Source organism: Cololabis saira, chromosome 21 (assembly GCF_033807715.1).
Source record: "Cololabis saira isolate AMF1-May2022 chromosome 21, fColSai1.1, whole genome shotgun sequence".
Taxonomy (NCBI): Eukaryota; Metazoa; Chordata; class Actinopteri; order Beloniformes; family Belonidae; genus Cololabis; species Cololabis saira.
Genome location: NC_084607.1, coordinates 32,458,644 through 32,486,541, shown reverse-complemented (window position 1 = coordinate 32,486,541; position 27,898 = coordinate 32,458,644). Strand labels below are relative to the sequence as shown.

The 27,898-nt window shown below is 40.3% G+C and overlaps 1 protein-coding gene across 7 annotated transcripts in view; it reads right to left on the bottom strand.

Annotated features, from left to right (window-relative positions):
• The window catches only part of caskin1 (CASK interacting protein 1), a 135,172-nt gene that overhangs the window by 45,361 nt on the left and 61,913 nt on the right, over positions 1-27,898 (bottom strand). For all 7 annotated transcript variants that reach the window (XM_061712069.1, XM_061712070.1, XM_061712073.1 and 4 more), the window contains exons 2-4: positions 20,803-20,854; positions 2,858-2,955; positions 2,622-2,767 (exon numbers count right to left, since the gene is read on the bottom strand). In XM_061712069.1, coding sequence (XP_061568053.1) covers positions 2,622-2,767; positions 2,858-2,955; positions 20,803-20,854 — 296 coding nt within the window. The remainder of the gene's footprint in view (positions 1-2,621; positions 2,768-2,857; positions 2,956-20,802; positions 20,855-27,898) is intronic.

The following is a 27,898-nucleotide window of genomic DNA, read 5'->3' as shown; positions in this document are numbered from 1 at the left end:
AAGATGGCCCAAGACCGTTAAGACACTTAAAAACCAGTAAAAGAACCTTAAAATCAATCCTGAAACGGACGGGGAGCCAATGCAGCGATTTTAAAACAGGTGTAATGTGCTCCCGCCCTCTGGTCCTCGTCAGCACGCGAGCGGCTGAGTTCTGTAATAGCTGTAGGTTATTAATACTCTTTTTAGGAAGACCAGAGAGCAGGGCATTACAACTGGGACCTGTTGAGGACTTTATTGTCTCTTTGCAACTTCTACTGTAAATAAGACACTTTTCTCCATTTGTTTTATCGTTTCAACATTGTTATTTTTAGTGGTGTGACTCTTAAAAACACTCAGATGAATGCAAAGAAAGAAAACGATGATTACATTACAAAAAGTTTTTTAGTTTTTTACATTTTTTTCAGTCAGAAGCTTTTAGAAATCAGCGTAATGTTCCTGAATTTAGTCCAAAGTTCCTCACTGAAAGCAGAAATATCTTTGCCTACAATAGCCACATTTTTATTAGCTTAAGAATAAGGTTTTACAGTGTAAGAGGGGTCGTTTCAGGCCATGATCTCCCACACGGAGTCCATACCAACTGTCTCTATTCTGCAATAATATAATTTCCATTTGGGAATTCATTCAGGATTATTAAATTACTTCCACGAACATCCAAACTCTGAACGGCTCACTCTGATGATTAGCAGGAACAAACTAATCATAATGTCATATTAGGATGGCTAATAAAATAATTCGATCGCCACTATTTAGAGCTGGATGTTGGTGGGTCTGGTTACTGTTGGTTTCAGTCTCTGTTTTCTCTCCTGCAACTCAAAAACCTGCAGACACAAACACCAGCACAGGGACGCAGCAGCCACCGTGTAAAGTTTATTAGAGACCTGCTGCTCACTGCGGCCTGCGGTTAACTTATAAAAAAGAATAAATTGCACATCATCACGTCATGGAACCACCTTATAATTTGACACTAACCCTGCGTTCACACTGAAAGCGTCACGGGCGTCATAGGCGTCTGGCTGCCATTCATTGTCTATGAAAACGGGCGTCGAGAGGCGGCGGGAGCGGCGGGACCGGTGGGCGCGGCGCGTCAATTTAAAAGTTGAAAAATCTGAACTTTATGCAAATGAGCAGCGGCGACGCCGAGGCGTCGTCCAATCACAGACCGGGATTCCCGAAGCGAGAACTCTCAATGCAGATTGTACTTTCATGTTCACACAAACGTACACTCATTCACATGCGTACAGGAGCAGAGCTGTGCACTAACACACTTATTTTATCAGGAATTAATATATTTCATCCAGCAAAATGACATTTTTGCTGGTTTAACTGCCGTTTTACCTGAACTTATCACGTGAAACACGTATCTGATGGGTGAGGAGCTGGATGGTCCCAACTATTTTATTTGCTACATTGATCCAACGAAAAATAATTAAAACCCGTGCTTATTAATCACAAAACACAGTTTAAACATCATGACCAAATCCGCTCCGACCCGGTGTGTCAGTATCAGCACAGACAGACTGCAGCGTCGCCTGAATTATGGTTTCACGTTAAATCGACGGCGTAGGGACGCGGTGCGGTGTGCGTCGCCGCGAGCACTACGCCGTCGGTTCTGCGTTGGTGTGACGCGGAACCATAAATCAGCCACCGGGAGCAAGGGCTCGCTGGGTTGATGTTGATCCAGGACCAAACTTGTTAAGGAGCATCAAACTCACTCTTATCTACGCGGAAATAACGCTAAAATATAAAGAAGGCGTCCCAAAGTGTGATCTATGGTGAAATAGGAAAATTAAGATGTGTGTACGCTATATGTGTAGGCTGTTCCCACTGTTCCCTTCAGTTCTGCAGCGCAGCTTGAAACCCCGCCCACCCCCGCCCCGCTGCAGGGCACTGACGTTTTCAGTGTGACTGCACCAAGCAGCGAGATGTTGGCGTAGGGACGCCCGTGACGCTTTCAGTGTGAACGAGGGGTTAGGCCCCGTTTACACGTAGCAAAAATGGTGGTGTTTTTCATGCGTTTTGGCCGTTCGTTTACACGAAAACGAAGCTCAAAGTCTCCAAAAACCATAATTTCTGAAAACTCCGGCCAAAGTGGAGATTTACAAAAACTCCGTCTTCACGTTTGCTTGTAAACGGAGGGAAACGGACATTTAAGCTTCAGAACGTCACATTATGAGACAGAAACGTCACCAGCATCATGTGTGCGACCTGTGTTTACAATTTGTTTGGCCACCATCAATATTTTCTTGTATTTTACCTGTTTTATATTCTAAAGTCACACTTAAAAGTAACTCCACTTCTCTGTCACTCCAAACCAAAGACCCTCGTTCATCTTGGAAGTAACTGGAAGTTACTCGTGTCATTTGTTGAAGTTTTTTTTCCAGGATTCTGATTGGCTAGCATGACTTTATCTTCTCGTTACACTGCGCCCTGTAGGTTTGGATGCTCATAGCACCTTAACAGATATTTGTGCAGGTTCGTGTAAATGAAGAGATTTTGAAAACGATCTCATGTAAATGATGGTATTTTTCAAAACGTAGAGGGGGAAATATCCGTTTTTGCTATGTGTAAACGTGGCCTATAACAGAATCTGGTCAGGATGCAGCTGAGACGCCGTCACTCACCACGTCGTAGTGTCCGTGCTGCGCTGACAGGTGCAGGGGAATCTGTCCCTCGTCTGATTGGCCGTTGACAGACGAGCCTGACTTCAGCAGCATCTTCATCGGCTCCGCCTTCCCCTGCCAGGCTGCGTAATGCAGGGGTCGCATACCTGGAGACACCAGGGCACAGACGTGCACGGTCTTGAGTGCACACGGTCTGAATTACACACTGTTGTATATTGGCATCGTTTCTTTCTCACCTTTTTGGTCTCTGATGTCCACAGCAGCCTGCGACTCCAGCAGCAGGGAGATGAGCTCCAAGTTACCGTTGAGAGCCGCATGATGCAGCGGAGAAAACCTGCAAACGGTGCAGACGTGCAACTGTTACAGTCCGCTCGATCACATCCACACATTCAGAGGAAAGAACTTTTACTTTCACTGCAATATATTACTTTATTTAGCTCGGCTTCTCATCGATACAAATATCTAATGATCCAACTGTCATTTAGATGTCGTCAAGTTGACCTGATGAAGTTCAAACTCAGCACCAAAATGGGGAGGAGAGGTGGTTTAAGTGACTTCACTGCAAAAACTCCAAATCTTACCAGGAATATCTGTCTTATTTGTAGTTAAAATGTCTCATTTTTACTAAAAAAATCTCATTACACGTAAAACAAGAGTCATTACCAGAAAAATAACTTGTTATTTGACAATTTTCACCTGTTTCAAGTAAAATTTCACTTGAAAGATCTGCCAGTGGGACAAGATTTATCTTCTCATTACAAGCAAAAAAATCTTGTTCCACTGGCAGATTTTTCTACTTATTTTAAGTGAAAATCTACTTGAAACAGGTGAAAATTGTTTTTTTTTTTTCCAGTGATGAGTCTTGTTTTAAGTGTAATTTACTAAAAATGAGTCATTTTAACTAGAAATAAGACAAATATTCTTGTTAAGATTTTGAGTTTTTGCGGTGTTTGAATGTGACACAGTGTCTGTAGCTCGATGTGGTGTTCGTACGGTTTCAGAAACTGCTGATCTAGAGAGATTTTCCCGCTCAAACCCTCTCGTGGCTTTACGTTGGACCGCCTGAAAAGGAGGATATGTCCCGTGAGTGTCGGTATCCTATGGAAAAGATCCTTGTTGATGCCTTTTTTGCAGCGTTTTGGGTGATCGGGTCATAGCGGCTGGTGGTCGGTGGCGGATCCTTGAGGGGTTCTGTAGAACCCACTGGAGCGATGTTTAAACACAGCATGTTTCCGTGAACGTGACGATGAAACTCTGCCTCCGTAACCGCACTGAGATCCAGTGAAGATTTAAAATTTCCGACGAATACCACGTCGTCAATGTTGTTTTTTGTTGCTCAAATATGACAAAACAAACTGATCAAAAATGCCCAACTGCAAAAAAAAAAAGATCAAATAGTCTTTTTGTAACTATTAACTTGGCGTACCACTTTGTAAAATGTTAAAAAATGAGCCCCCCTCCTGCATAAAGGCTGTAATTTGATATATAACTCCCATAATTGGCTATTTTATTAGGGATCCTCCATCACGTAGATTAACTTACATTAGGAGAAAGAGACATGAATGCAAAAATGTGATGTGAGGGAATACAAACGGGATGAATTGGCATAAAAAAGGCCTCCAAGAATACAGAAACAGCACATTCATTTATGTCATTATGTGCTTTGGAGGACAGCTCTGCTGTTCAAGAGGTTTTGGGATCAAATGTAAAAATAGACCTTACATATACACACACACACACACACACACACACACACACACACGTACAAACGCACACACACACACACACACACACATGTACAAACGCACACAAAGGGCAGCGATAATGACGAATCTTCGCATGACAAATGGATTTAATAGCAGAGGATTAGGGATTAAACATCTAATGTGTATCTTTATCGCGGAGCTGGAAACTGGAGCGCAGGCGTAGATCAGAACGTGGATGGAAGCAGATACGAGAGGAAAGGTGTTCTGTCATGCAGAGGACCCGGCCAGCGCAGCGGCGAGGCCAGAGGGTGCACGACACGTCAGCCGTGGATGGATAAGCGCGAGGAGCAGTTTGGGAGGAGAGGACATCACGTAACCCGAGGACTCGGGGACGCAGACAGAAGTGAGAGCACAGGCAGGAAAACACACAGCGACTGAGATACGGGCCCACGTGCACGTCTCCCTGCTCTCATGTTTGCTTTAAAAACCTCTCCTATACATAGCTGCTCCGTCTCCACCATGAAACTCGTCTGGATAGAAACACTTTATCCACCTGGATCCTTCTGTGGCGTCAACATTTAGAAAGGTGCTGACTTCAGTTCCACATTGATTCATCGATTGCTACAACAATGACACATTAAAAAAGAAAAGCAATCTTTAAATAGGAGCTAAGGGACTTAGAAATCCCTCTTCCTCCTCCTCCAAACTTTGCAACCCGGCCACAGTTTTCCTGTCTTGTCTTGTGGTCTCACACACAACGTCATGAGGTTAAAGGTTAAACGTGCAAAGGCCTGCGGAGTGTGAGGTGCACTCCAAAAACTCAAAATCTTAACAAGAATATTTGTCTTATTTCTAATTAAAATGTCTCATTTTTAGTCAAAGAAAATCTCATTACACTTAAAACAAGACTCATCACTGGAAAAAACAACAATTTTCACCTGTTTCAAGTAGATTTTCACTTAAAATAAGTAGAAAAATCTGCCAGTGGAACAAGATTTTTTTGCTTGTAATGAGAAGATAAATCTTGTTCCACTGGCAGATTTTTCTACTTATTTCAAGTGAAAATTTACTTGAAACAGGTGAAAATTGTCAAATAAGTAATTTTTCTGGTAATGACTCTTGTTTTAAGTGTAATGAGATTTTTTTACTAAAAATGAGACATTTTACAGTTTTTTTGATTGCTTACACACTAAAATTAAAAGTAGTACACTATTAGCAAAACCTTACACTCAAGAAGCAAAACATCAGCCCATATTTGCACAACTATAAGCACATTGTCAACCTCACACTTGTTGCAAAACTCTACACACAGTGATTTTCAAAACACTAAACACACTAAACGTACATTAGACACAAAAATCTATCATAAAGTCACTTCTTTGCAATACCAAAGCACTGACTGTCAAATTAGCACACCGTCCAACCAGTTGGTTCAACACAGTCATCAGGTGTGCAAACACTTGTTTGCTTAAATGTAGACACACCAATCAGGTGTATCTACACTATAGAAAGCAGCAGGTGAGCTCATTGGTCTCCAAGCACAAGAGTCAGAGAAAGACTACAGTTTTTCTCGATTGCTTTGACACATTTTGCACATCATGGGTCAACTTTATCTAATGCTCACACCTTCTTTGCACAGCAAGAGTCCTCTCTGGCGAATCGGTTAACTATTTCTCATTGCTTTCACACAATTTTCTTTGACTTTTACTGTAATACACTTTTCAAAACAGTTAACACACTTCTCACAAAGAGACACAAAACATAACTGATTTACCATGGCAACACATTGCAGACACTTTGTAGTAGCCAATTGGAACTGCTCTCTCAATTCTAAAAAAATATCAGCACCTGTGTGAACTCTCTTTGCAAAACAAAGCAAGTAGTCCTCAACCTATCAAAGAGGTCAATAGCTTGAAGTTGACACCAAGCATGGATCGAGGAGGACGTGGACGAGGACATGTGGCCTGATCGTCAGGCCCGTGTCGACAATGCGTAATTTTCCTGTATTTTTATTTTTTTCATATTTACAGGGTTTCATTTGATTGTGTTTCATTTACAGTACTTTCTTTGAGAATTGACCTTTGTTGTACTGCATATTGAACCCTGTCATTTTGATTGCTTACAGTATGTGCATGTGACAAGTACTGCAATAAATATTTTAGATATTTATTTTAAATATTTTTTAGAACAAATGTAAATCAATGGTGTTGACAGGAACTTCAGCAATACAAAAACAGATCTACAATATTTTACTGTATACACATTTTCTGATTTTACTGTAAGTACTCTGTGACAGTATATTTCTAAGTTATATAACTAAGTTAGAGTGCTCAATACAAAACCCAAATTGTAGTATGTTGTCAGTTGTAAAATAGTCAATACTATGAGGGTGTTGAACAAAAGTTGATATTGATAGCTGTGGTTTCAATTTTGTTATCCATCGTTACAGTAAATAAATGAGAAAACATACATGTTCAATTGAAAAAAAATTCTAGGTTTTGATGGAAAAGTTTGGTTTTGATGGATGTGTGACAAGTTTTGAGAATGTGGTGTCATTCTGCAAACATCATAAAGTGTTTTGGTTATTTCAGCTTCTGTTAAGGGCTTTGTGTGAGCTGTTTTGAAAAAGTAAACTGTGAATGGAAAAATGGGCCAAAACGATCAAGAAAAACTGTATATTTGTACTTTGTTGATAGTAGCCTACTCTAATCATAGGGACGTAGAAGTGCTAAAAGTGTTTTAGGTTTATCACAGCAGAGTGTAACTCGTGCAAACAGAGTATAGTAATGTGAAACATGTTTGTTTCATATGGTAACAAAGTGTGGTTTTTAAAAAGAAGTGTATAGTTTTTACAAGCGTGTTTAATTTTGCAAAGGATCTGTAGTGTTTTGCTAATTTGGTGTGTTGTTGTGCTAATTGTGTGTAGTGTTTTGAAACCACGGGCCCTGTTTTGAAAATCATGCTTAGGCAATCAAGAAAAACTGTAACTAGAAATAAGACAAATATTCCTGGTAAGATTTTGAGTTTTGCAGTGTGCAGCTCTTGGTCATTCTTTGAGCATTGAACAGGCAAAGGTAACCAAGTGCACTCCTGGTGCAGCTTCTTGTCTTCGGTTTAAATCCTATCGGAGCGTGTGAGGGTGTGATGAGTTTTTTCCACATAGCTCTTCTGCAGGCTGGGCTTTTGTCGCTTCATCCAAAAGAAAAGCAGGTTGCATGAGTGGAAAGAATGTGAGGGATAGACGACAATGACAGTCCTGCTGCGACTCAAACAGCTGAGGAAACGCTTCCCTGGTCGTCTAATGTAAAACAATGTGCTGCCAAAGTGGCAGGGGTGGGGGGGGAATGTCTTCCTGCTACTGTCTCATTAAACATTTCATTTGATTAAATATCCCCTGATGAAGTGGTGGACTGGCAGCGTTTCCGGGGTGAGGCCTCTCATCCAGGTGGGACCGACTCCAGCAGCCCCGTCATCCTCAACAGGATAAAGTGACTATAGAAAATGAACGAAAATGAATTCTCCGATACACTGACCTACTTTCTCATCCTTAATACGTGACTTATTTATTGGATATCAGCAGTTTGGGTGGATAAACTCCCTGCGGGACCATCTGATCAATTGCATGCTGAAGAGAATGAGTCAAGGTTCAGTCTGGAAAATAAAATCAGCATCCAAATCCACTGACGGAGATTAAAGATGCTGACTGAGCTTTTCAGTTTCTGTTATGAGACAGTCGGATGTTCATGGGTCAATGACGTGACGCCTATATTTTCTGAAAAACAGATTTTTTTCAATTTAAAAATGGATAAAAAAAATACCATATATATGACCTACCTGTTCCACATATGGACTCACTTGAATTTTACAAAAAATACTAGTTATTTGGGATTTTGTTGTTGTTATAAGCGTCAAAATGTCATGTGGTGCGACCGTCCGACCAGGAAATCACTCTAAATGTTTTTAAATCAATCTTCTGCCCTATCTGGCATGATTTCTGAAATGTCTTGTAGTGTGTAAGATTGCAACACATTTGTATTTATATTTCCATCATAATATACAAACAAAGTTTGACTGATTATGTCCATTTTATGAAACATCATGTGGCACAACCATTAAAAAAAAACATTTTTGTATAATACTGAAAACCTGTAAAAAAAAAGATGTCAAGATGTTAAGGAAATTAATTTATTTTAATATGAATCATGGTTGCACCACGTGACCTTTTTTAAGGCTAGTGCCAATTTATCTTGACAAAAAACTCTGAAATCACCTAATTTAAAATGTTTATATGAATTTATGTGTACACAACATTCTTAATGTTTGAACTACTGCAATAGATATTCTTTTTTTTATTATTTTAAAATTGACCTGTTGAAAATCCTTATTCGTCATTGACCCTCATACATCCATCAAGCGCTTCTTCAGCACAGTGGGATCTGAGTCGGTTTTTACAGACAACTTAATCTACAAACTCAGAACGTCAGTTGCCATGGTGATCTAGTTAGGGACATGTTTGAGTCCTGACATGAGGTCAACGCCAGGTGATTGGTTCGTTAGTTAGAGCTGAAAGAGGACGTCCTTTCTCATTCATATGAACCAGCTCAGGAACAAAGACTCCACAACAGTATAAAATAAAATAATATCTATAAATGGATTCCACAGTTCAATGTTGCTTTTTTTTTAAATCTGCATTCTTGTGTAATTGCTCATTTCCCTATAAGGTCAGATGTTGTGTCTCCGTCTCCCACTGAGGTTGGGAACGATGCCTTGGTGAAAGATAAAACATTCAAATTAAACGCATCCTGGGTTCTTGCAAGCTCCCGCTGGACCCGGGGTTTCCTTGATCCCGGCGGGGAAGCTGCAGCCGTGCATCATCTTTACAAAGATTGCATAATACTCCACACAAGGCTCCTCGCTGTGTCTGTGAAATCAATATCTTATTCCTCATCCACTGCTTGTTCAGGCATTAAGCTGTTGCACATAAGTTACTGTCCGATCCAGTACTCGAGTTGTAAAAAAAATTCAGGGGGGTGGTGGATTTTATCATATGGGGACAGATAATTTGTACTGATTATAAATAATATAATATATTACAAATAATAGCAGTGACCAAAACACCTGCAGAAATACTGCAGGAATGACATAGCAGCAGTTAAATGCAGCCTTCTGTAAGCTTTAAATATCCACTGGGCTTACATCAAATACATCAAAACACAACAATAAAAAACACTTTTCTGAACTTATCAATATGACTCTGTCCTTCACAGGATAAGTAACATGGTTCACTGCAAAAACTCACAATCTTAACAAGAATATTTGTCTTATTAGGGCCCGAGCACTTGCAGTGCGAAGGCCCTATTGTAATTGCAGGAATTATTCTTCTTCTTCTTCTTATTGTTCTGACAAAAGGAAGGCCTTTTTGCCCCCCTAAACGTCCCCAAAAAGTCACCAAATTTTGCATGCAAGTCAGGCCTGGCGAAAAATTTGACATTTAAGGGTTTGCATTAATGGGCGTGGCAAAATGGCTCAACAGCGCCCCCTTGAAAACTTTGTGCCTCAAGCCCCACAATGCGGTTTGTTGTACATGCACGAAAATCGGTACACACCTGTATCATGGGACAACTTAAAGAAAAGTCTCTGGGCGTCATGTCGAGAAACCGAACAGGAAGTCGGCCATTTTGAATTAATCGTGTCACTTTGGCGCAATTTATGCCATTCCTTCGGCAGTTAATACGGCCCGAACCAAGTGCCCCCAAGTGTGTTATACATCAAAATGTGCGTCTTCATCCTGCGACAACACGCATTACTTTTCTCTTTCAAAAGCGTTACCGTGGCGACGCTAGACGCCAAAAAGCGCGCCCACCCTTCATCTGGTTGGTTCAGACCGAAAAAACTTTGCGCCTCAAGCCCCAGAATACGGTGTGACGTACATGAACGAAAATCGGTACACACCTGTATCATGTCGCAACTTAAAGAAAAGTCTCTTGGCGCCATGGCCGAAACCGTACAGGAAGTCGGCCATTTTGAACATTCTGAATTAATCACGTAATTTTGGAGCAATATATGCAATTCCTTCGAGAATTAATACGGCCCGAACCGTATCGTGAACCCAGATGTGTTATACATCAAAATGTGCGTCTCCATCCTGCGACTACACGCATTACTTTTCTCTTTCAAAAGTGTTACCGTGGCGACGCTAGACGCCAAAAAGCACGCCCCCCCTTCATCTGATTGGTCCATATTTGATAGTTCCCCAAAAGGCACCAAAATTGGCACGCAAGCCAGGCCTGGCGATAAATTTGATATTTCATGGTTTGCATTAATGGGCGTGGCAAAATGGCTCAACAGCGCCCCCCGGAAAACTTTGTGCCTCTAGCCCTACAATACGGTTTGACGTACATGCACGAAAATCGCTACACACCTGTATCATGGCGCAACTTAAAGAAAAGTCTCTTGGAGCCATGGCCGAAACCGAACAGGAAGTCGGCCATTTTGAAATCTGATTGGTCCATATTTGATAGTTCTCCAAAAGTCACCAAATTTGGCATGCAAGACAGACTTGGCGATAAATTTGATATTTCATGGTTTGCATTAATGGGCGTGGCCTAACGGCTCAACAGCGCCCCCTAGAATACTTTTCTCTGCCATAACTTTTGAATGGTTTGACATAGGAAGTTGTGGGTGGTGTCATGGGACTCTGTATGGAGTCTTTGAGCTTCGTTGGCCTTAATTAGCCCCGCCCCTTCTTCTGATTGGTTGTCCCGATTTTCTGCTATAACTTTTGAATGGTTTGACATAGAGAGTCGTGGGTGGTGTCATCAGATTCTTTATGGAGTCCATGACCTTCATTGGCCTGAATTAGCCCCGCCCCTTCTTCTGATTGGTTGTCCCTTTTTTCTGTTATAACTTTTTAATGGTTTGACATAAGAAGTCGTGGATGGTGTCATGGGACTCTGTAATGAATTCTTAAGCTTCGTTGGCCTTAATTAGCCCCTTCTTCTGATTGGTTGTCCCGATTTTCTGCTATAACTTTGGAATGGTTTGACATAGAGAGTCGTGGGTGGTGTCATCAGATTCTGTATGGAGTCCTTGACCTTCATTGGCCTGAATTAGCCCCGCCCCTTCTTCTGATTGGTTGTCCCTTTTTTCTGTTATAACTTTTTAATGGTTTGACATAAGAAGTCGTGGATGGTGTCATGGGACTCTGTAATGAATTCTTAAGCTTCGTTGGCCTTAATTAGCCCCGCCCCTTCTTCTGATTGGTTGTCCCGATTTTCTGCTATAACTTTGGAATGGTTTGACATAGAGAGTCGTGGGTGGTGTCATCAGATTCTGTATGGAGTCCTTGACCTTCATTGGCCTGAATTAGCCCCGCCCCTTCTTCTGATTGGTTGTCCCTTTTTTCTGCTATAACTTTTGAATGGTTTGACATAGGAAGTCATGGGTGGTGTCATTTCTGATATGCTTATGGGGGGCGGTGGCCGTGAGTGCGAGGGCCCGTTCATCGCTGCTTGCAGCTTTAATTTCTAGTTAAAATGCCTCATTTTAGTAAAAAAAAATCTCATTACACTTAAAACAAGACTCATCACTGGAAAATACAAACATTTCCACCTGTTTCAAGTAGATTTTCATTTGAAAAAATTAAAAAATCTGCCAGTGGAAACATGGATTTTTTTGCTTGTAATAAGAAGATAAATCTTGTCCCACTGGCAGATTTTCCTACTTATTTCAAGTGAAAATTTACTTGAAACAGGTGAAAATTGGTGATGGTGATGACTCTAAATGTTGAAATAGCAGTAAAACCACATTCATTGATGAAATGACATAAGGGATGGAAAGGGGGGATGATTTGGACCATTTTTATTTCAGGGGGGATGCCATCCCCCCTCATCCCCCTTCAACTCCAGTACTGGTCCGATCAGTCTGTTCAGCTTTAATGTTATCACTATTATCTGCATCTTTTTGTATCTTTCTGTAGAGACTGAAAGATAAAGGTTTTATGAGTCATTTAAACTTTGATAAAGTGATGACGAAAGCACTAAAAAATTCAGATGTGGGGGGGTGAAAGGTTAAAGACAGGAAAGCAACTTCAAAAGTGATGCAGGAGCATCAAGCCTTGAAGCAGCAGGGCCGAGTCCCGGGGGTTTCAGTCCAAAGTCACGTCCTTCCAGATGGACGATGATGCATGTGACAGACGAAGCACTTCACCTTAAATAAACCCTGAGTCACTGTTGTCCTAGGCTGGATTTTCTTTCCCTCCAGGGTCAAACAGGGAGGCCATTCTATCATGACTGTTTCTGTCCCGGGGAGCCTCCTCATCTCTTTACTTCTATCTCTTCGTGATGCTCCTGCAGATGTGGCCCGTTTAAACCTCACAGCACTGGTTGTACCATGGAAATAAAGACTATGTGTCTGTGTAAGTCTTATAAAATTCTGCGGTAATGGTGTCGTATGCTGCGTGGGAGCCTGGGGAGTGGGTCAGTGGGGTACAGTGTGGGAGAAGTGGAGGGAAGTCCTGGCTTTTGCCAAGTTGTAAAACGTGACATACAATATTCATACCCTACTTCTCTGCAAATTCACTCCTTTCTCTCTCTCTCTCTCTTATTCTTTTCTCTACTTTTCTCTAAGAGTATTAGGCATTTTTTTTCCATTATGCACTTCGAGAAAAAAGTCAATATTGAGAAAAAAGGCGAAATTTCGACTTTATTCTTTTTCCCCCCTTGTCTGCATATATATTAATGGTTAATACCATGCTGGTAAGAACCTAAAGCATATAGATATATGCATTTTCGATATAAAATATATGTGATATATTTTTAAATGTGTCACATATATTTATTTCATTAATATATATATCTATATATACATGCATACCCATTTTTTTTTTTCAACTTTATTCTTGAAATTGTATTTCAACATTAATCTCGACATTTGGACTTTTTTCTCAACATTTCAACTTTTTTCTCGAAGTGCACAATAAAAAAAATTTTCCCCTTTCAAATATTTCTTCTCCTGCATGGCCCGAATACTCTTCTGTATTTCTCTGTACCACCAGATCACTCTCATGACGATCTCAAGTATTTATGAAGAATGTATTCTGTTTTGCTATTCCCTTTATTTATTTGCAATCTCAGAGATATGGAGGACCAAAACTGACATAATTAAAGATAAAAACAGAAATATATATTTTTTGTTTTTCTTTTTCCTCATACATATATTTGTTGTTTTTACATCCCCTCTCTCCTCTTTGTACTTTACTTTATGCATTATGCAAATGCAGTTTATTTGTAGAGCACAATTCAACACAAGGTAATTCAAAGTGCTTTACATCAATATTAAAAGCGGCAAGACATAATTAAAACATAAATAACAAATAAAATGAAATAAAATGATAAGAAAGGAGGTAAAATAATTAAAAAGTACAAGTTGTTAAAAGGTAAGGGCAGTAGAGTACAGCAGGTACATCACATTCTTACAATGGCAAGAATTACGTTTCTATACAGTCAAAACGTACAAAGACCGGGTCAAATACAGTATTACAAAAGTAATCTGTAACAATTCGTACGGTGAAAAGGGACATTATAAAACCAACAAAGCAACTAGTAGTAACTATAAATCTGGACATCGTTATTATTTTAGTATTTAGGTCGTGCAATAGTCTTAATTTTGGCCTGATCTTGCTCCTTCCAGTTTATTGACCAATAGTGGAGGAGCCGGTCCAAGAAGGCCCGCCCCCCTCATTTGCATAAGGTAAAAAGAGAAGACGAGGGAATGTAAAAACAAGGAATGCATGGACAAGGAAAAGGAAAAACTAAATACATATATTTCTGCTTCTATTTTTAATTATGTCTGTTTTGGTCCTCGGCATCGGTGACCACATGAAAGTCAAACCAAACAACGTTAACCTCCCGTCAACTGTTTCTGAGGTTTCTCTGCTTCCCAATAATCTTATCTGAAAAGGTGTTCATCATAACAAGAAGTCCAAGTGGACTGGTGCTGTTTTTGCAAGAGTATTCTTATTTCCATGCTGTCTGTACACACACACACACACACACACACACACACACACACACACACACTCTTGTTGGGTCACAACCTAGATAACTGAAGTGGAGTAAAGGAGCAGCCGCCCCTAAACTGGTACAGACCTACATGGACCTGACCTAAAAAGAAAGGTATTTTTAATGAACTTCCAGACTTGTGTACATAATTCAACTGTAATCAGTTTAAATATGTAGCATTTTTAAACTGAATATAGTATAGTATCAGTAGTCTCCCCTTTGACTGAATTAAAACCTGTCTCTATCAAAATAAACATCCTCCACCGCTTTCTCCCACTTCGTCTTAAAGGAGCAAAGAAGACTTTATCCTCTAGGAAGTGTTCCCCGAGAGATAAACAAAGGGAGATATTTGATGCCAGAGCTCATGTTTTAAAAGACGAGCGGACTCCTGTTCAGCTGTAATCGTTAGCTCGTCTTCTCTCAGTTCTTGGCCAACAAATGAGAGCATTAAGTGAGTTTTATGTGACGTGACCTTGGACGTGCTCAGTAGTGGGTCGGCTCAAGTCGCTGCCATTTATCAGACGTGTGTTTGAAGGAAGTGTACGGCAGACATCACCCTTTGACCCGTGATGTGATTCCTCTGCCAGGTCCCACAGACACTTTACCATATTTATAGAGAATCAACTCGTGCTCAGCATTTAAATTACGCCTGACTGTCAAAGAGCTCAGTGCACGCAGGGTTTACTCAAGCGGCTAAATGACAGATGATTGTTTCAACCCAAGCATTCTGGTGACTGATACCAATGTTGCGTGAAACAATGTTTTTTTTTAAACAATGGCAGTTGTCATGTGACATATCAGGCACCATAGTTCCCTAGAATAATGCACCAATCTTCCTCCAAACGGACTTAATCAAAAGAAACTGTATTATCATTCTTAGTAAGCCAGTAAAACGTGAAAAAAATCTTTATTTTTCATTTTCCAGGAATAAAAACATTAAATTTCTGTTTCTAAAATAGGCTTGACAGGTCTGTTGGGCCTCTTGAAAATTATTTGACCCCAATTTAAATTAGTATCACAGCTGTCGTCATTATTTCATCAGCCATTCAACCCATCTGATGGTAAAAAACTTGCTGCTGTGTACTTGGGCAAGGTTGTATGCAAAGAAAAGTTGTCAGAGGAAGTTAAAAAAAAAAAGTTCATGGATGATTACGTTACAGATGAAAAGTATGAGACCGTCTCCGAGCAGCGTCATGTTCCTGCAACTACAACGGCAAATCCTGTGAAGTGCAGCCAACCTCCCAGGAAGTGGCAGCTGGAGGAAATGCAACCGCAGGTTGATGAGAAGGTTTGCCCGCGTGGTAGACGCGTGGGAGCCGAGGAAAACACAAGGCGTGCCACTCTGCAATCGCACAATCTGCTGCTTCTTGGACAATAATGAGCTTCACGGGAGAAAATTCAGGAAGAACTCACTACTAACGACAATAGACAATAAGCCACACTGGAGTTTACTAATGGCACTTTTACACCAGTACCTATCCAGTACCAGTACCTATCCAGCTCTACTCATCTCAGCTCAACTCGGCTCGACTCAGCTCGGCCTGGTTTCTTTTCCACTACAATCCAGCACCTGGAGCAGAAGTAGGAGGTTGGAGTGAAGCTGCTGTGACGTATTTGATTGTGTCTAAACTAAGAAGACAACAACACTAAAGATGTAGAACCTGGAGGAGATGATAGATGTGCTGCTGGGTCTGTGGTTTGTGTTTGATATCAAGTTAAAAAATGAGAGTGAGAGAAGCTTCAAGCGGCCACGCTTTTTAATAGTTTTTAGTTTGTCTCGGCGCTGCTGAAAAGTCATCTGGAGCCGTGAGCAGCTATGAAGAGACAGAGCTCCTGGTAGATCTGGTCGTTCCTTATCTCCGTCTAGATCCCTTTTTAATTCTCTCCTCAGCACCAGGTTTATGAATATCTGCAACTCAGAGTTGGATCATGAAACAGACTTTTGTGCTGCCATTGCTGGTTGAATAAAATGAACCAGAATCCGTCAGAGTCTCTTTCACTGATGTCACATCCTGACTCAGACGTCTGACTCCAACCACCCGACCAATCGGTGGTCTGTAGTGTGATGATGTCAGATACAGTTGACTCAGCCGCTTAGAACCTCAGCAGAATAGTTACAGAAAAAGTATCTACTCGGCACGTTAGACCCATAGTGGGAAAGCGCAAAACCGAGGCGAAGCGAGTCGGGCTGAGTAGGTACTAGTGGAAAAGCGCCATAAGACGCATGTCCAGGAGCCAAAACCCCTCCCTGAGAACGTCATTGGGGCCGACGAGACGAGGCTGGAGCTCGGAGCTCTGTTCACAGACAAGGTGAAGCCATGAAAGAAAAGAAGACCATAGCAAGCCAGCCCCAACCAAGTATGTACCAAAACTAACGCAGATCCCCATGAGCCACAGAAACCCCAGTGTGGAAAATGAGATGGTGAAGCAACCATCATGGAAGGAGACCCCCTTCATGGCTGGAAGAGTGCACAAGAAGACCTGTCCCAGGGGATGGGCTGGAAGTCCCCACGTCCAAGGGATGGGCGGTACCTCCAAGGAGGGTGAGGCATGAAAGAACAGAGATCCGGTGGGATTTCCAGATTTGCACCGGTAATCTTGTGATTGCTAACCACAGTGACTACGTTTACATGCAGTCAAAATTCGGGTTATTGCTAATATTCCAGTTACTGAAACATTCGGAATATTCCGTTTCCATGGTAATTAATCATTTGGGATATCTGGATCAAACCAGCGACGCACAGAGAACATCATGATGCAATTCCCGTCATTTCCGCTTCTTCTTCCTGTATCTAAATTCAAAACAAATGCTGCTTCGCGCAACTTTTCGCTCACCTTCTTGTAAATCTCGCTATACTACTTTACTTTCTACCGTCTACAAATGCAGAAATGTTCATATCCTTCATTACATTTATGAAGTGATTAGTCTCTTCCTGGTCTTGGTTTCTCCGTGTTTATAAGAACTTCCTGGACTCAAAAGACCAGGGGCCAAATCCACAAAAGGATTGCGCGGCTTTTGCGGCCGCTAAACCGGTGCAAATGAGACAAAAAGAGACCGTCTAATTCACAAAGCACCCGCAAAGGGCGAATTGCTCCACAAACTGCGCTGCCAAGCAAATAGTGGCAGTCTGCGCCGGTGCCATTTGCATGCATGCAAATTAGGTAATATTCATACATTCGGCGCAAAATTGCCCCCTTTCTATGCAAATTCAATTCAATTCAATTCAATTTTATTTATATAGCGTCTAATACAACAGAGTTGTCTCTAGACGCTTTCCAGAGACCCATACCCAGAACATGACCCCCGAGCAGTTATTACATAAACAATGGCAGGTAAAAACTCCCCTAGTGGGAGAAAAACCTTAAGCCAAACAGTGGCAAGGAAAAACTCCCCTTTAAATAAGCCTCATTGCAAAAAGCGCCTAATTCACAAAGGCCAGCGCTATTTGCCACACGCAAAAATAGTGGAGCAAATACCGTGTTTCAGAAGCGTGTATTAAACTGCGCGCAAACTCCTCACTCCCCGTCTGTCTCTCTCTCTCTTCAATATCATTCAAGCCTGTGTGATACTGAATGATATTAAGGGTGAAATCTACAGTCAGACATGACTGTAAACAGTCAGATCAAGTGGGGTTGTGGACTTATCTCGGATTTAAAAATAAAAATAACAGGACGGAGCTCAGGATTCATCCATACAGTAAGGGGCTGCTTTATTACAAACAATTCCACCATATAAACATATAAATCTAGAATGTGTGTGTTTAACAGCTGACCTGTAGGTGTGTGTAGCAAAACACAGAACATGAATTACCGTCAGATCCTGATCTGGGACCTCATCTATAAAGCTTGCTTGCGCACAAAAAGGGCCTGAAAGATGCGGCGACGCGCACTGTACGGTGCGCGTTGCCGCGTAACCTACGCCGTATGCTCTGCGTCGGTTTAACGCGGAACCATAAATCATCCTTGAGCAGCACTGAGGGAGGAGGGAGGAGGGGGAGCGGGGCTCTTCACACAGTGTCTTGATGATTTGTAATACAGGCTGAGCCTACCGCTAGTTCTTAAACTGTAAAAAAAAAAACGGGGGGGGAGACAAAAGCATGAGTTTGAAAAGTGGGGGGGCATGTCCCCCCTGTTCCCAGTGGAAATTGCACCTCACTGCGTTTTATTTTCACTCGCTTTATTTTTTATTTCTGCAGTTTTCATTATGGACCAATCTGTGTGCTGAAATATGGAGAACACTGGAAACAGCTCCGCTCACTTACTCAGACAAGTGCAAATTGCACTCAGCTCCAAAACTTTATGGGCGTGTTTGCGCTGGTATATCATTAGAGCAAAATCTTTTGTGAATAGGACAATTTGCGGGCGCAAATGCGGAGCAATTCACAGCGCTATTTGCGGGCGCAATCTATTCTTTGTGGATTTGGCCCCAGGATTCCTTGTGAACAGAAAATGCACAGAAAAAAAATTCCTGTTCCGTTTGGTGGGGATATCCCGTTAGGCGTTTACATGACCCAATATTCGGGTTTTAAAAGGAGTAACCCAGGGGTCATATTCGGGTTTTTAAAAACCAGAATATGAGCAAATTCGGGTTATTCAAAGGGGTTATTGGTGTTTATATGGCCGTGCAAAACCGGGTTATTGCTAATATTCTGGTTTTAAAAGGGTTATTGATGCATGGAAACGCAGTCATTGCGGTACTCGACAGTAGTGAACAGTGGTTTCACTTGGGCAGCACTAACAGAAAGTCGAGTTGTTGCCTTAATCCGACCGATAGTGAAGTTTTCAAAGTCATGTATACACCTTAGCCGGATTGTAGTCGAACTGAACTGTCGATCTTGATATTGAGCTTTTTGGTGCCAGGTAATGTGTCCTAATCCGAGTATTCAGGCATGTATACCAACCCACACTGAACCGAGCTAGTGACCGCCCCGGGACTCCCCCTTACGGAAGTGACAACACCAACAAAGTCAGAATATCAACACAGTAGGAGAAGAAGAAGATGAACAACAAAGAAGGAACTGGAAGAACGCCAACGTAAAAGTGCGTGTGGCGCCACCTAGCATCGCGGAGTCGAACACACTTCACTCAGTAATGGATTGTTTTCTCGCACATGTATACTCTCTGAACCTTTAATCCTTAGCTAGATTGTTGCCAATAGCTGGATTTAAATGGGCTTGAAACTGCAGTGAATGACGGCAACATCAAGAAAACCATGAGAAGTTTGTAAAAGAAAAAAGAATTAAAGCTGCAAGCAGCGATGAACGGGCCCTCGCATCCTTGTACACATTCAGGCTGCAGTGGAAGCTTGTATGATTTGCATGTAGATTCTTCAGGCCTTGACATTTAGAGGATGACACCAGCCACGACTCTCTATATCAAACCATTCAAAAGTTATGGCAGAAAGTAGGAACTATCAAATATGGACCAATCAGATGAAGGGGGGGGGGGGCGCACTTGCAGGATGGAGACCCAAATTTTTTTCGGTCGGGCTGTATTAACGGCCGAAGGAATGGCATAAATTGCGCCAAAATTACACGATTAATTCAAAATGTCTGACTTCCTGTTCGGTTTCGGCCATGGCGCCAAGAGACCTTTCTTTAAGTTGCGCCATGATACAGGTGTGTACCAATTTTTGTGCATGTACGTCAAACCGTATTGTGGGGCTTGAGGCACAAAGTTTTCCGGGTGGCGCTGTTGAGCCGTTTTGCCACGCCCATTAATGCAAACCATTAAATATCAAATTTTTCGCCAGGCCTGGCTTGCGTGCAAAATTTGGTGAGTTTTCGGGCACGTTTACGGGGGCAAAAAGACCCTCCTTTTGTCGTAAAAATAAAAACGAGAAAAAAAATTTCATACAGACACAATAGGGCCTTCGCACTGTCAGTGCTCAGGCCCTAATAAATGAGGAGGTGATAAAGATGTGGAAAGTGAGGCAATCGGTGTTGCCAGTGGGGACTGGAAGACTATGACTCAAAAAACTGAAAGAGTGGCCCAGGAGTTTCTGGGAAAAACATCAGAGTTCTCTGACCAGAAGAGGGCAGTCTTAGGAACAACTAAAGCCCTGAACAGAACCCTGAAGCTCAGGGCTCTGGGAGGATGCAGAGCTGCTGATCCCACTGTAACTCACACCCCCCCCTTGTTTATATCCAACCTTTATGGAAAACAGAATGACATAAAGATCATCATTTCTCCTCATGATCATGAACTCACATCGTATTTTAACGAGGGAACAGAGGCCGACCTCCAACTACCTAGATAAAATATCTTACGTATGGAGGAGGGAATGATGGGATAGATGGTTAAAGTGGGAGAATAGCAGGGATGAGAGGGGAGATGAGAGAATGACAAAGAAAGACTGAATAACAGTAGAAATGAATGAGAAGTGCGTGAGAAGAGAACGACGCGGTAACTCACCCGTCTGTGTCCTGGAAGTTAACGTTGACTTTCTTTGCAGAACCAAGGAGCTCTGAAACACAGAGGAAACAGAACATTAGTTGACTTACGGAAGCAATAAATGATAGTAGATGATAGTAAATGATAGTAACACCCAACACGACCACGGAGTGATCTGAATGCTTGCTTGAATCGGTTTAGGATGGGACAAAGAGTCCACGAATATTTCTACTCCAAAAAAAAGCAATTAGAATTGTCAACCATGCTGAATACTACGCACCAACAAATCCACTTTTCATCCGGTCAAACACCATAAAATTATACGATTTAATCAAATTCAAGACAGCAATAACAATGTACAAGGCACACAACCAGATGCTCCCACACTGGAGTTGTTCCAGGTGAGGGAAAGCAGGCACAACCTAAGGGGCTATGGCATTTTTGAGCAGAAATGGCCAAGAACAAAAAAAATGTCAAGGTGTATCAGTGTTAAAGGGGTGAAACTATGGAACCGCCTGGATGAGGAACTAAAAAAAAGTAGCTCAATTTATAAATTTAAAAAAAATTATAAATCTAAAATAATGGATAAATATAGAACACAAATATAAATTATCTTCATATTAAACTGTCTAAATTATGCAACTTTCCTCCTGCAGCTGAGTGACCACATTTATTTTCTTCTCTTCTTTGTTTATTTTCTTTGTTTTGTTCGTTCGTTTCGTTTCTTCTTATTATCTTTTGTTTCTGAAGTCTGCCTTTGTTGAAAAGGAGAGGCAAAATAAGCCATGAGGCTTCAGCCTATACCTTTTTGGTAAAAAAAAAAAAAAAAGGAAATGTGTACATATATATAATATATATATTTATACCTGTGTGTATACTGTACATATACAGTGTGTATATAGAAACATCTTAAAATGTAAATGACCAAAACAAAATAAACTAAACTAAAACGAATCCCAATGAATCCCCACTTCTCCAGCAAACGTAAAGCACAGTCTTGACATCCATCATCACTTTGACCGCCTAACTGACAAACTGCCTTTGTCCACTTCAAAGAGCAAAAAAATACATTTGTATAATTTAACAGCTTAGCTAACAAGACTGTACATCCCAGTTTAAAGTGCTTATTCACACCCTTTCTACAAAGCAGGGTGCTAAACGGTGGTATCAAAAGGCCCCAGAGTTATTTTATTTTGAAGTTTCTCCAAGGTGATCTTTTCTGCTTTAGGTCTTCTCCATTTTTTCTGCTTAAACATGAATATGTTACTGGTTCAAGAAGCAAGACAAGACAGTTAAGACGTGCATTTTTACTATTCCTGATCTAAACGAGACCTCTCTCTTTGGAAACCTGTTTGCAAGGAGTTGGGTCGCTGTTTTCTCTCTCGTGCTGAGGCAATATGTCGCTGACGGAGACTCGCGTCAACCCTGCTTACCAAACTACCGGTAGTGGCTCTATAAAACAAGAAACATGGCAGCAGAAGAGTACGGAAGAGTATTACGGCCATGCAGGAGAAAAAATATTTGAGAGGGGAAGATTTTTTTTATTGTTCAAAAGTCGAAATGTCGAGATTAATGTTGAAATACAATTTCAAGAATAAAGTCCAGATTTCGCCTTTTTTCTCAACATTTCAACTTTATTCACAAAAAGTTTGAATTTATTCTCGACATTTCGACTTTTTTCTCAAAGTGCATAATGAAAAATCTTCCTCCTCTAAAATATTATTTTTATTTTTCTCCTGCCTGGCCCTAATACTCTTCCGTAGAAGAGCAACAATGAGCGAAAGCACCATTTTATGATTCTTTCATCCATCAAAATGTGATGTGTAATCCGACTGTGGCTTGCACCATCAGACAAATCCAACTCAAAATGTCTCCACAACTGTGCACAAAAAAAAAAAAAGCAACGGGTTCATGTCATGATTCAAATGTTATGTAAATTTGATGTTAATTGTTGAACTTGGCTCTCACGACCCCTCTGAGGATTAACGTCTGCAGACTTCCCTCATAGCGTGTGAATGTGCTGCACGACACACACAAGTCAGGGAGTCGTCTCTGACTCAGCTCAGGTTTCCAGGGGATACTGGCCCTGTGTCAACGGGACAAAGTTGCTGATCAGTTGATCATAATTAAATACTTTCCATGCAGGATATACTTAAAAAAAAGGTGATGGACTTTCCAAGACTGGTATTCATACAGCTGATAGTTTTAGTTTGTGGTTACAGACAGTTGCTCGATCGCCTATACTCAGAGGTGGGTAGTAACGAGTTACATTTACTCTGTTACATTTACTTGAGTAAGTTTTGGGAAATGTTGTACTTTTAGGAGTAGTTTTGGATCACTATACTTTTTACTTTTACTTGAGTAGATTTGTGAAGAAGAAACTGTTACTCTTACTCCGCTACATTAGGCTACGTTGAGCTGTTACTTTTCTTTTATCTCTTTTATCCGCGTACGCGTCAATCTCATGACATCACTGGGTGATTCTTTGGGTAAAATGTTTGTTTTTGCATGTTTTGTCACATTTACACAAACTCAAACACACACAGTTTCTATGAGTTCATGTTTGTTCTAGTTCTGCCTGGTTAAAAAAGAAAAGTACAAAGGATTGAAATTTTGTGCTACTTGTGCTTAATTTATTTTTTTATTCTGTTATTTTATTTATTTTATTATTTATTAAGTACTTGAATTTACTTTAAGATTTAAGATTATTTTAATTTAAGCTATTTTTTATTTTTTATTAATTTTAATTTATTTTATTATTTTATTGATTTAATTTGCCTGAATATGATTATTTGTACTTTTGTCTGTTTGAATGGTTGTGTTAAAAAAATAAATCAGACGTTACTCAACAGTTACTCAGTACTTGAGTAGTTTTTTCACCAAGTACTTTTTTTACTTTTACTCAAGGAATTATTTGGATGAATACTTTTTACTTCTACTTGAGTCATATTATTCTGAAGTAACAGTACTTTTACTTGAGTACAATTTTTGGCTCCTCTACCCAGCTCTGCCTATTCTCTCTTCAGTATTGTTGCAGATGATTATAAATGGCCGAGGTTGCAAAGGTAGTGATGAGGGCAGCAGTGTAGGCCATAGAAAGCATCATTCTTGTCATGTGTGATTGTTTCACAATGGCAGGCCTGTTTTTGAATGATGTTTTGAACAATGGAGCTTTCATCCTCAGAGGAAGAGACTGTGGGGACAAGTCCAGCCCCTCGGTGGTTCCTCGTACCTTTACCCAACATAACGTGTCTTCAGTGAAGGTATCACCTACTTGTGCGGACTATTCTATTATCACCAAGCATGAAAATGTACAAAGCTATAATAAGGAAACGATAATGAGAAACAGCGGTTAGGATATTAAATCAAACTGAGGGTTGAAGGTGGTTTTTCAGTGGCAGATACAGTTTCACAGCCTTTAAATCATAGAGCTGAAGGCATTTACAAATGTCAGGCCTTCTATGTAAATGTTAACAAGGCTGACATTTAAGTGCATTAAGGTTAAAATTTAGAGTTGTGGGGGTGGTAGTGTCCATAAATTAACAAAATAGTTCTCAGCATTTGTCTTTCAGGGAGATTTTAACACCTTTCTATGAAAAGGCATCAAATAGATTCTTGTATGGAAGCAGCTCTTTAAAAAAAAGTCTCTTTCAAAATGTGTTTTCAACGGATAACAATTATGAATGATATTACTTTCTTGACCAGTATCGGAACCAACTGAGACCATTTCCAAGAAATATTTTCAAAGATATTTGCCCTAAAATAGCTCAATAATCTCATTGAAGGCAGTATTTTCCACGTCATTCAAGCTGTTCATCTAAATTGGCGACTACAGCCTCATCTCCTTCCCCTGCCACAGCAGAGCATGCTATGTGTTAGTAAGAGCAAGATAACTCATGTAGAGCTTTTCCTAATGTGACTGATGCACTGCACACATATCCACCTTAAACTCCCTCAGGGCATGACAAGAGGACTGTAAACAGAAAATCCTCCCACCGCGACCACGTCATCCTTCAGGTTACAGGGGTTTACGGTTGCTGTCACCGACATGATGTCATTCTATGCATGAAATGACCTTCATATTAAGGCATATTAACAGAAACTATGAAAAAGGGGTTTTCCACATTCAAAATATATTTGGGATATCGCTTTTTTTTTTTTTTTAAGAAAACATACAATGTCCTCAAAAGCAGAGCTGGGTAGAGTAGCCAAAAATTGTACTCAAGTAAAAGCACTGTTACTTCAGAATAATATGACTCAAGTAGAAGTAAAAAGTAGTCATCCAAATAATGACTTGGGTAAAAGTAAAAAAGTACTTGGTGAAAAAACTACTCAAGTACTGAGTAACTGTTGAGTAACGTCTGATTTATTTTTTTAACACAACCATTCAAACAGATAAAAGTACAAAATAATCATCTTCAGGCAAATTAAATCAATAAAAAGATTAAAAAAATAGAAAAAATAAAGATAAAAATAGCTTAAATTAAAATAATCTTAAAGTAAATTCAAGTACTTTAATAAATAATAAAATAAATAAAAGAATAACAGAATAAAAAATAAATTAAGCACAAGTAGCACAAAATTTCAAGCCTTTGTACTTTTCTTTTTTTTGTGTGTGTGTGTGTTATATATACAGTATAGATATATATAGATATATTTTGTTTTTGTATAGAAATTAAATTAATTGTTTATAATGAAATAAGAGTTTAGGGGGTAGGATTTAATATGTTTTTACTTCTTCCTACTCCTTTTTGAGCATGTTATTTACATGTATTTATTATTGATTATTATTGTTTGGTTTTGTTTTCACTACTGTTTCATGCTCGAAATAAAAATTCAATTCAATTCAACTAAAGGCGTGAATTGATTTTTAAAGATAATTCTGTTTTCCACCATTTACCAGCATCACTGGCTCAGCTCAACGTAGCCTAATGTAGCAGAGTAAGAGTAACAGTTTCTTCTTCACAAATCTACTCAAGTAAAAGTAAAAAGTATAGTGATTCAAAACTACTCCTAAAAGTACAACATTTCCCAAAACTTACTCTAGTAAATGTAACAGAGTAAATGTAACTCGTTACTACCCAACTCTGCTCGAAAGGCACCCAACTTTGGTTGGATTGATATCACCAACAGTAAGAAGCTATTTTGCAACTGAACTGTTTTAATGTATCCTGTAAACTAGACTTCTAATGCATCCAGTCTGAAAGCAGCTGTCTGAAGGGCAAACTCTCTAAGTTTGTTAACTGCAGCTGGATTGTCTTTTTTACACATAAGGTGTTTGACATCCACATATATTTCCATTACGAGGTGTTGCTTGCTCAGGGAGACGGAAGTAAATGTGATGTAAATGTGAGCAACCTCACGGTCCATAAGAGAGCCAGGATCGTAGATTTCATAGGTTTCTTAAACCGTGAAATGAATCACATCTGGATTAATCATATCTGGTAAGGCAGGTTTATTTGTACAACACATTTCATGTACGAGACTGTTCAAAGTTCTTTACATAAAAAGATTTTTAAAAAATGGGTTAAAAAGTAAAGAGGTTTAGAAGCAGAAATTCAAGACAGACACAAATTAAAAAAGAATAAAACAAATGCGATGCAAGAAATAAAGTTGTAGTGAATTGTGGGAGATTACTGAAATGCAGCAGTAAATAAAAAGGTTTTCAATGTTGACCTAAAGCTATTGAGAGTTCCAGTAGCCCTGATGCATTGTGGGAGTTATAGTTCCACAGGTGTCACTGTCCGGACCTGTGATTTGAAGTAAATGCAACTTCTCATCCAAGTTTTGACTCTGTATCGTATGTTAAGGCCCAATTTCTTACACATACTGGATTTCTTCATTCTTCTGTTGTCCATTGCCCTCTCAGCCTGACTCTGTTTCTGTCTGAATGCTCAGGTTTTTATTTCTCTCTCAGTGGTAAGTAGACATGCTTGAAACTTCATTTCAGGTTAGTAGACCTGCTCATTTTAGGGCGCTGTGGAGTCTCAGTCATCCAGGTCAAGGTAACGCTCAAAGGCTTTAAACGAGGCAACTGAACTTCTTTTTCTCTACTTTTTCTATCCTGGAGATTTCCTTAGCTCTGACTTCTGAGACCTACTTATTTTCTTTAATCTGGTCCTGCATCTTGTGCTGACCTGTGGCGTAGAAAGTGACCAGCCAATGATGTAAACAAACACCTCACATCAGTTCCTTTATTATTCTTGTGTCGTGTGCTGATACAACAGAGGCCAGCAACTAGTGTGTACTGATTTTACCACAATGTATTACATAGTATGCAGTATGCGAGAAGGGATGATTTGCTACTTCCAGGGTGAACTGATCAGTAAACCTCACAGACACTATCATATAATCCAATGTGCTACTAGAGCAGACCAGTCAGAACAGTCATGTGACTTACTACTGGTTTGACTTGATGTTTTTATGGTGGCATACTATGTACTAACATTACTGCCAGTCAGTTACAGTGGAAGCTATGTACTACATAGTATGCTACAAAAACGGCCCTGACTTGTGTAGGAGCTCCCATGATGCACCGAGCACTTCAATTCAATTCAGTTCAATTCAACTGTAAGTGCCTCTTCACAATAAGAGCAAAACATGTTCAATGCAGCTGAATCCACCTTTCTTCAGTCCAGTTATAATTCCAATTAAAGCTGCAAGCAGCGATGAACAGCCCCTCGCACCCTTGTGCACGTTCAGGCTGCAGTGGAAGCTTGTATGACTTGATGTAGATTCTTCAGGCCTGGACATTTAGAGGATGAAACCACCCACGACTCTCTATATCAAACCATTCAAAAGTTATGGCAGAAAGTAGGAACTATCAGATATCGACCAATTAGATGAAGGGCCGGGGCTAATTTGCAGCAATTATGTTCAAGGACCCAAAAACTGAGTCCGATGACACCACCCACGAGCCTTGATGTCAAACCATTCAAAGGTTATTGCAGAGAATAGGATCTATCAAATATCGGCCAATCAGAAAAAGGGGCGGGGCTAATTCAGGGCAATGAAGGTCAAGTACCCAATACTGAGTCTGATGACACCACCCACATGTCTTTATCACAACCCGTTCAAAGGTTATGGTAGAGAATAGGGACTATCAAATATGGACCAA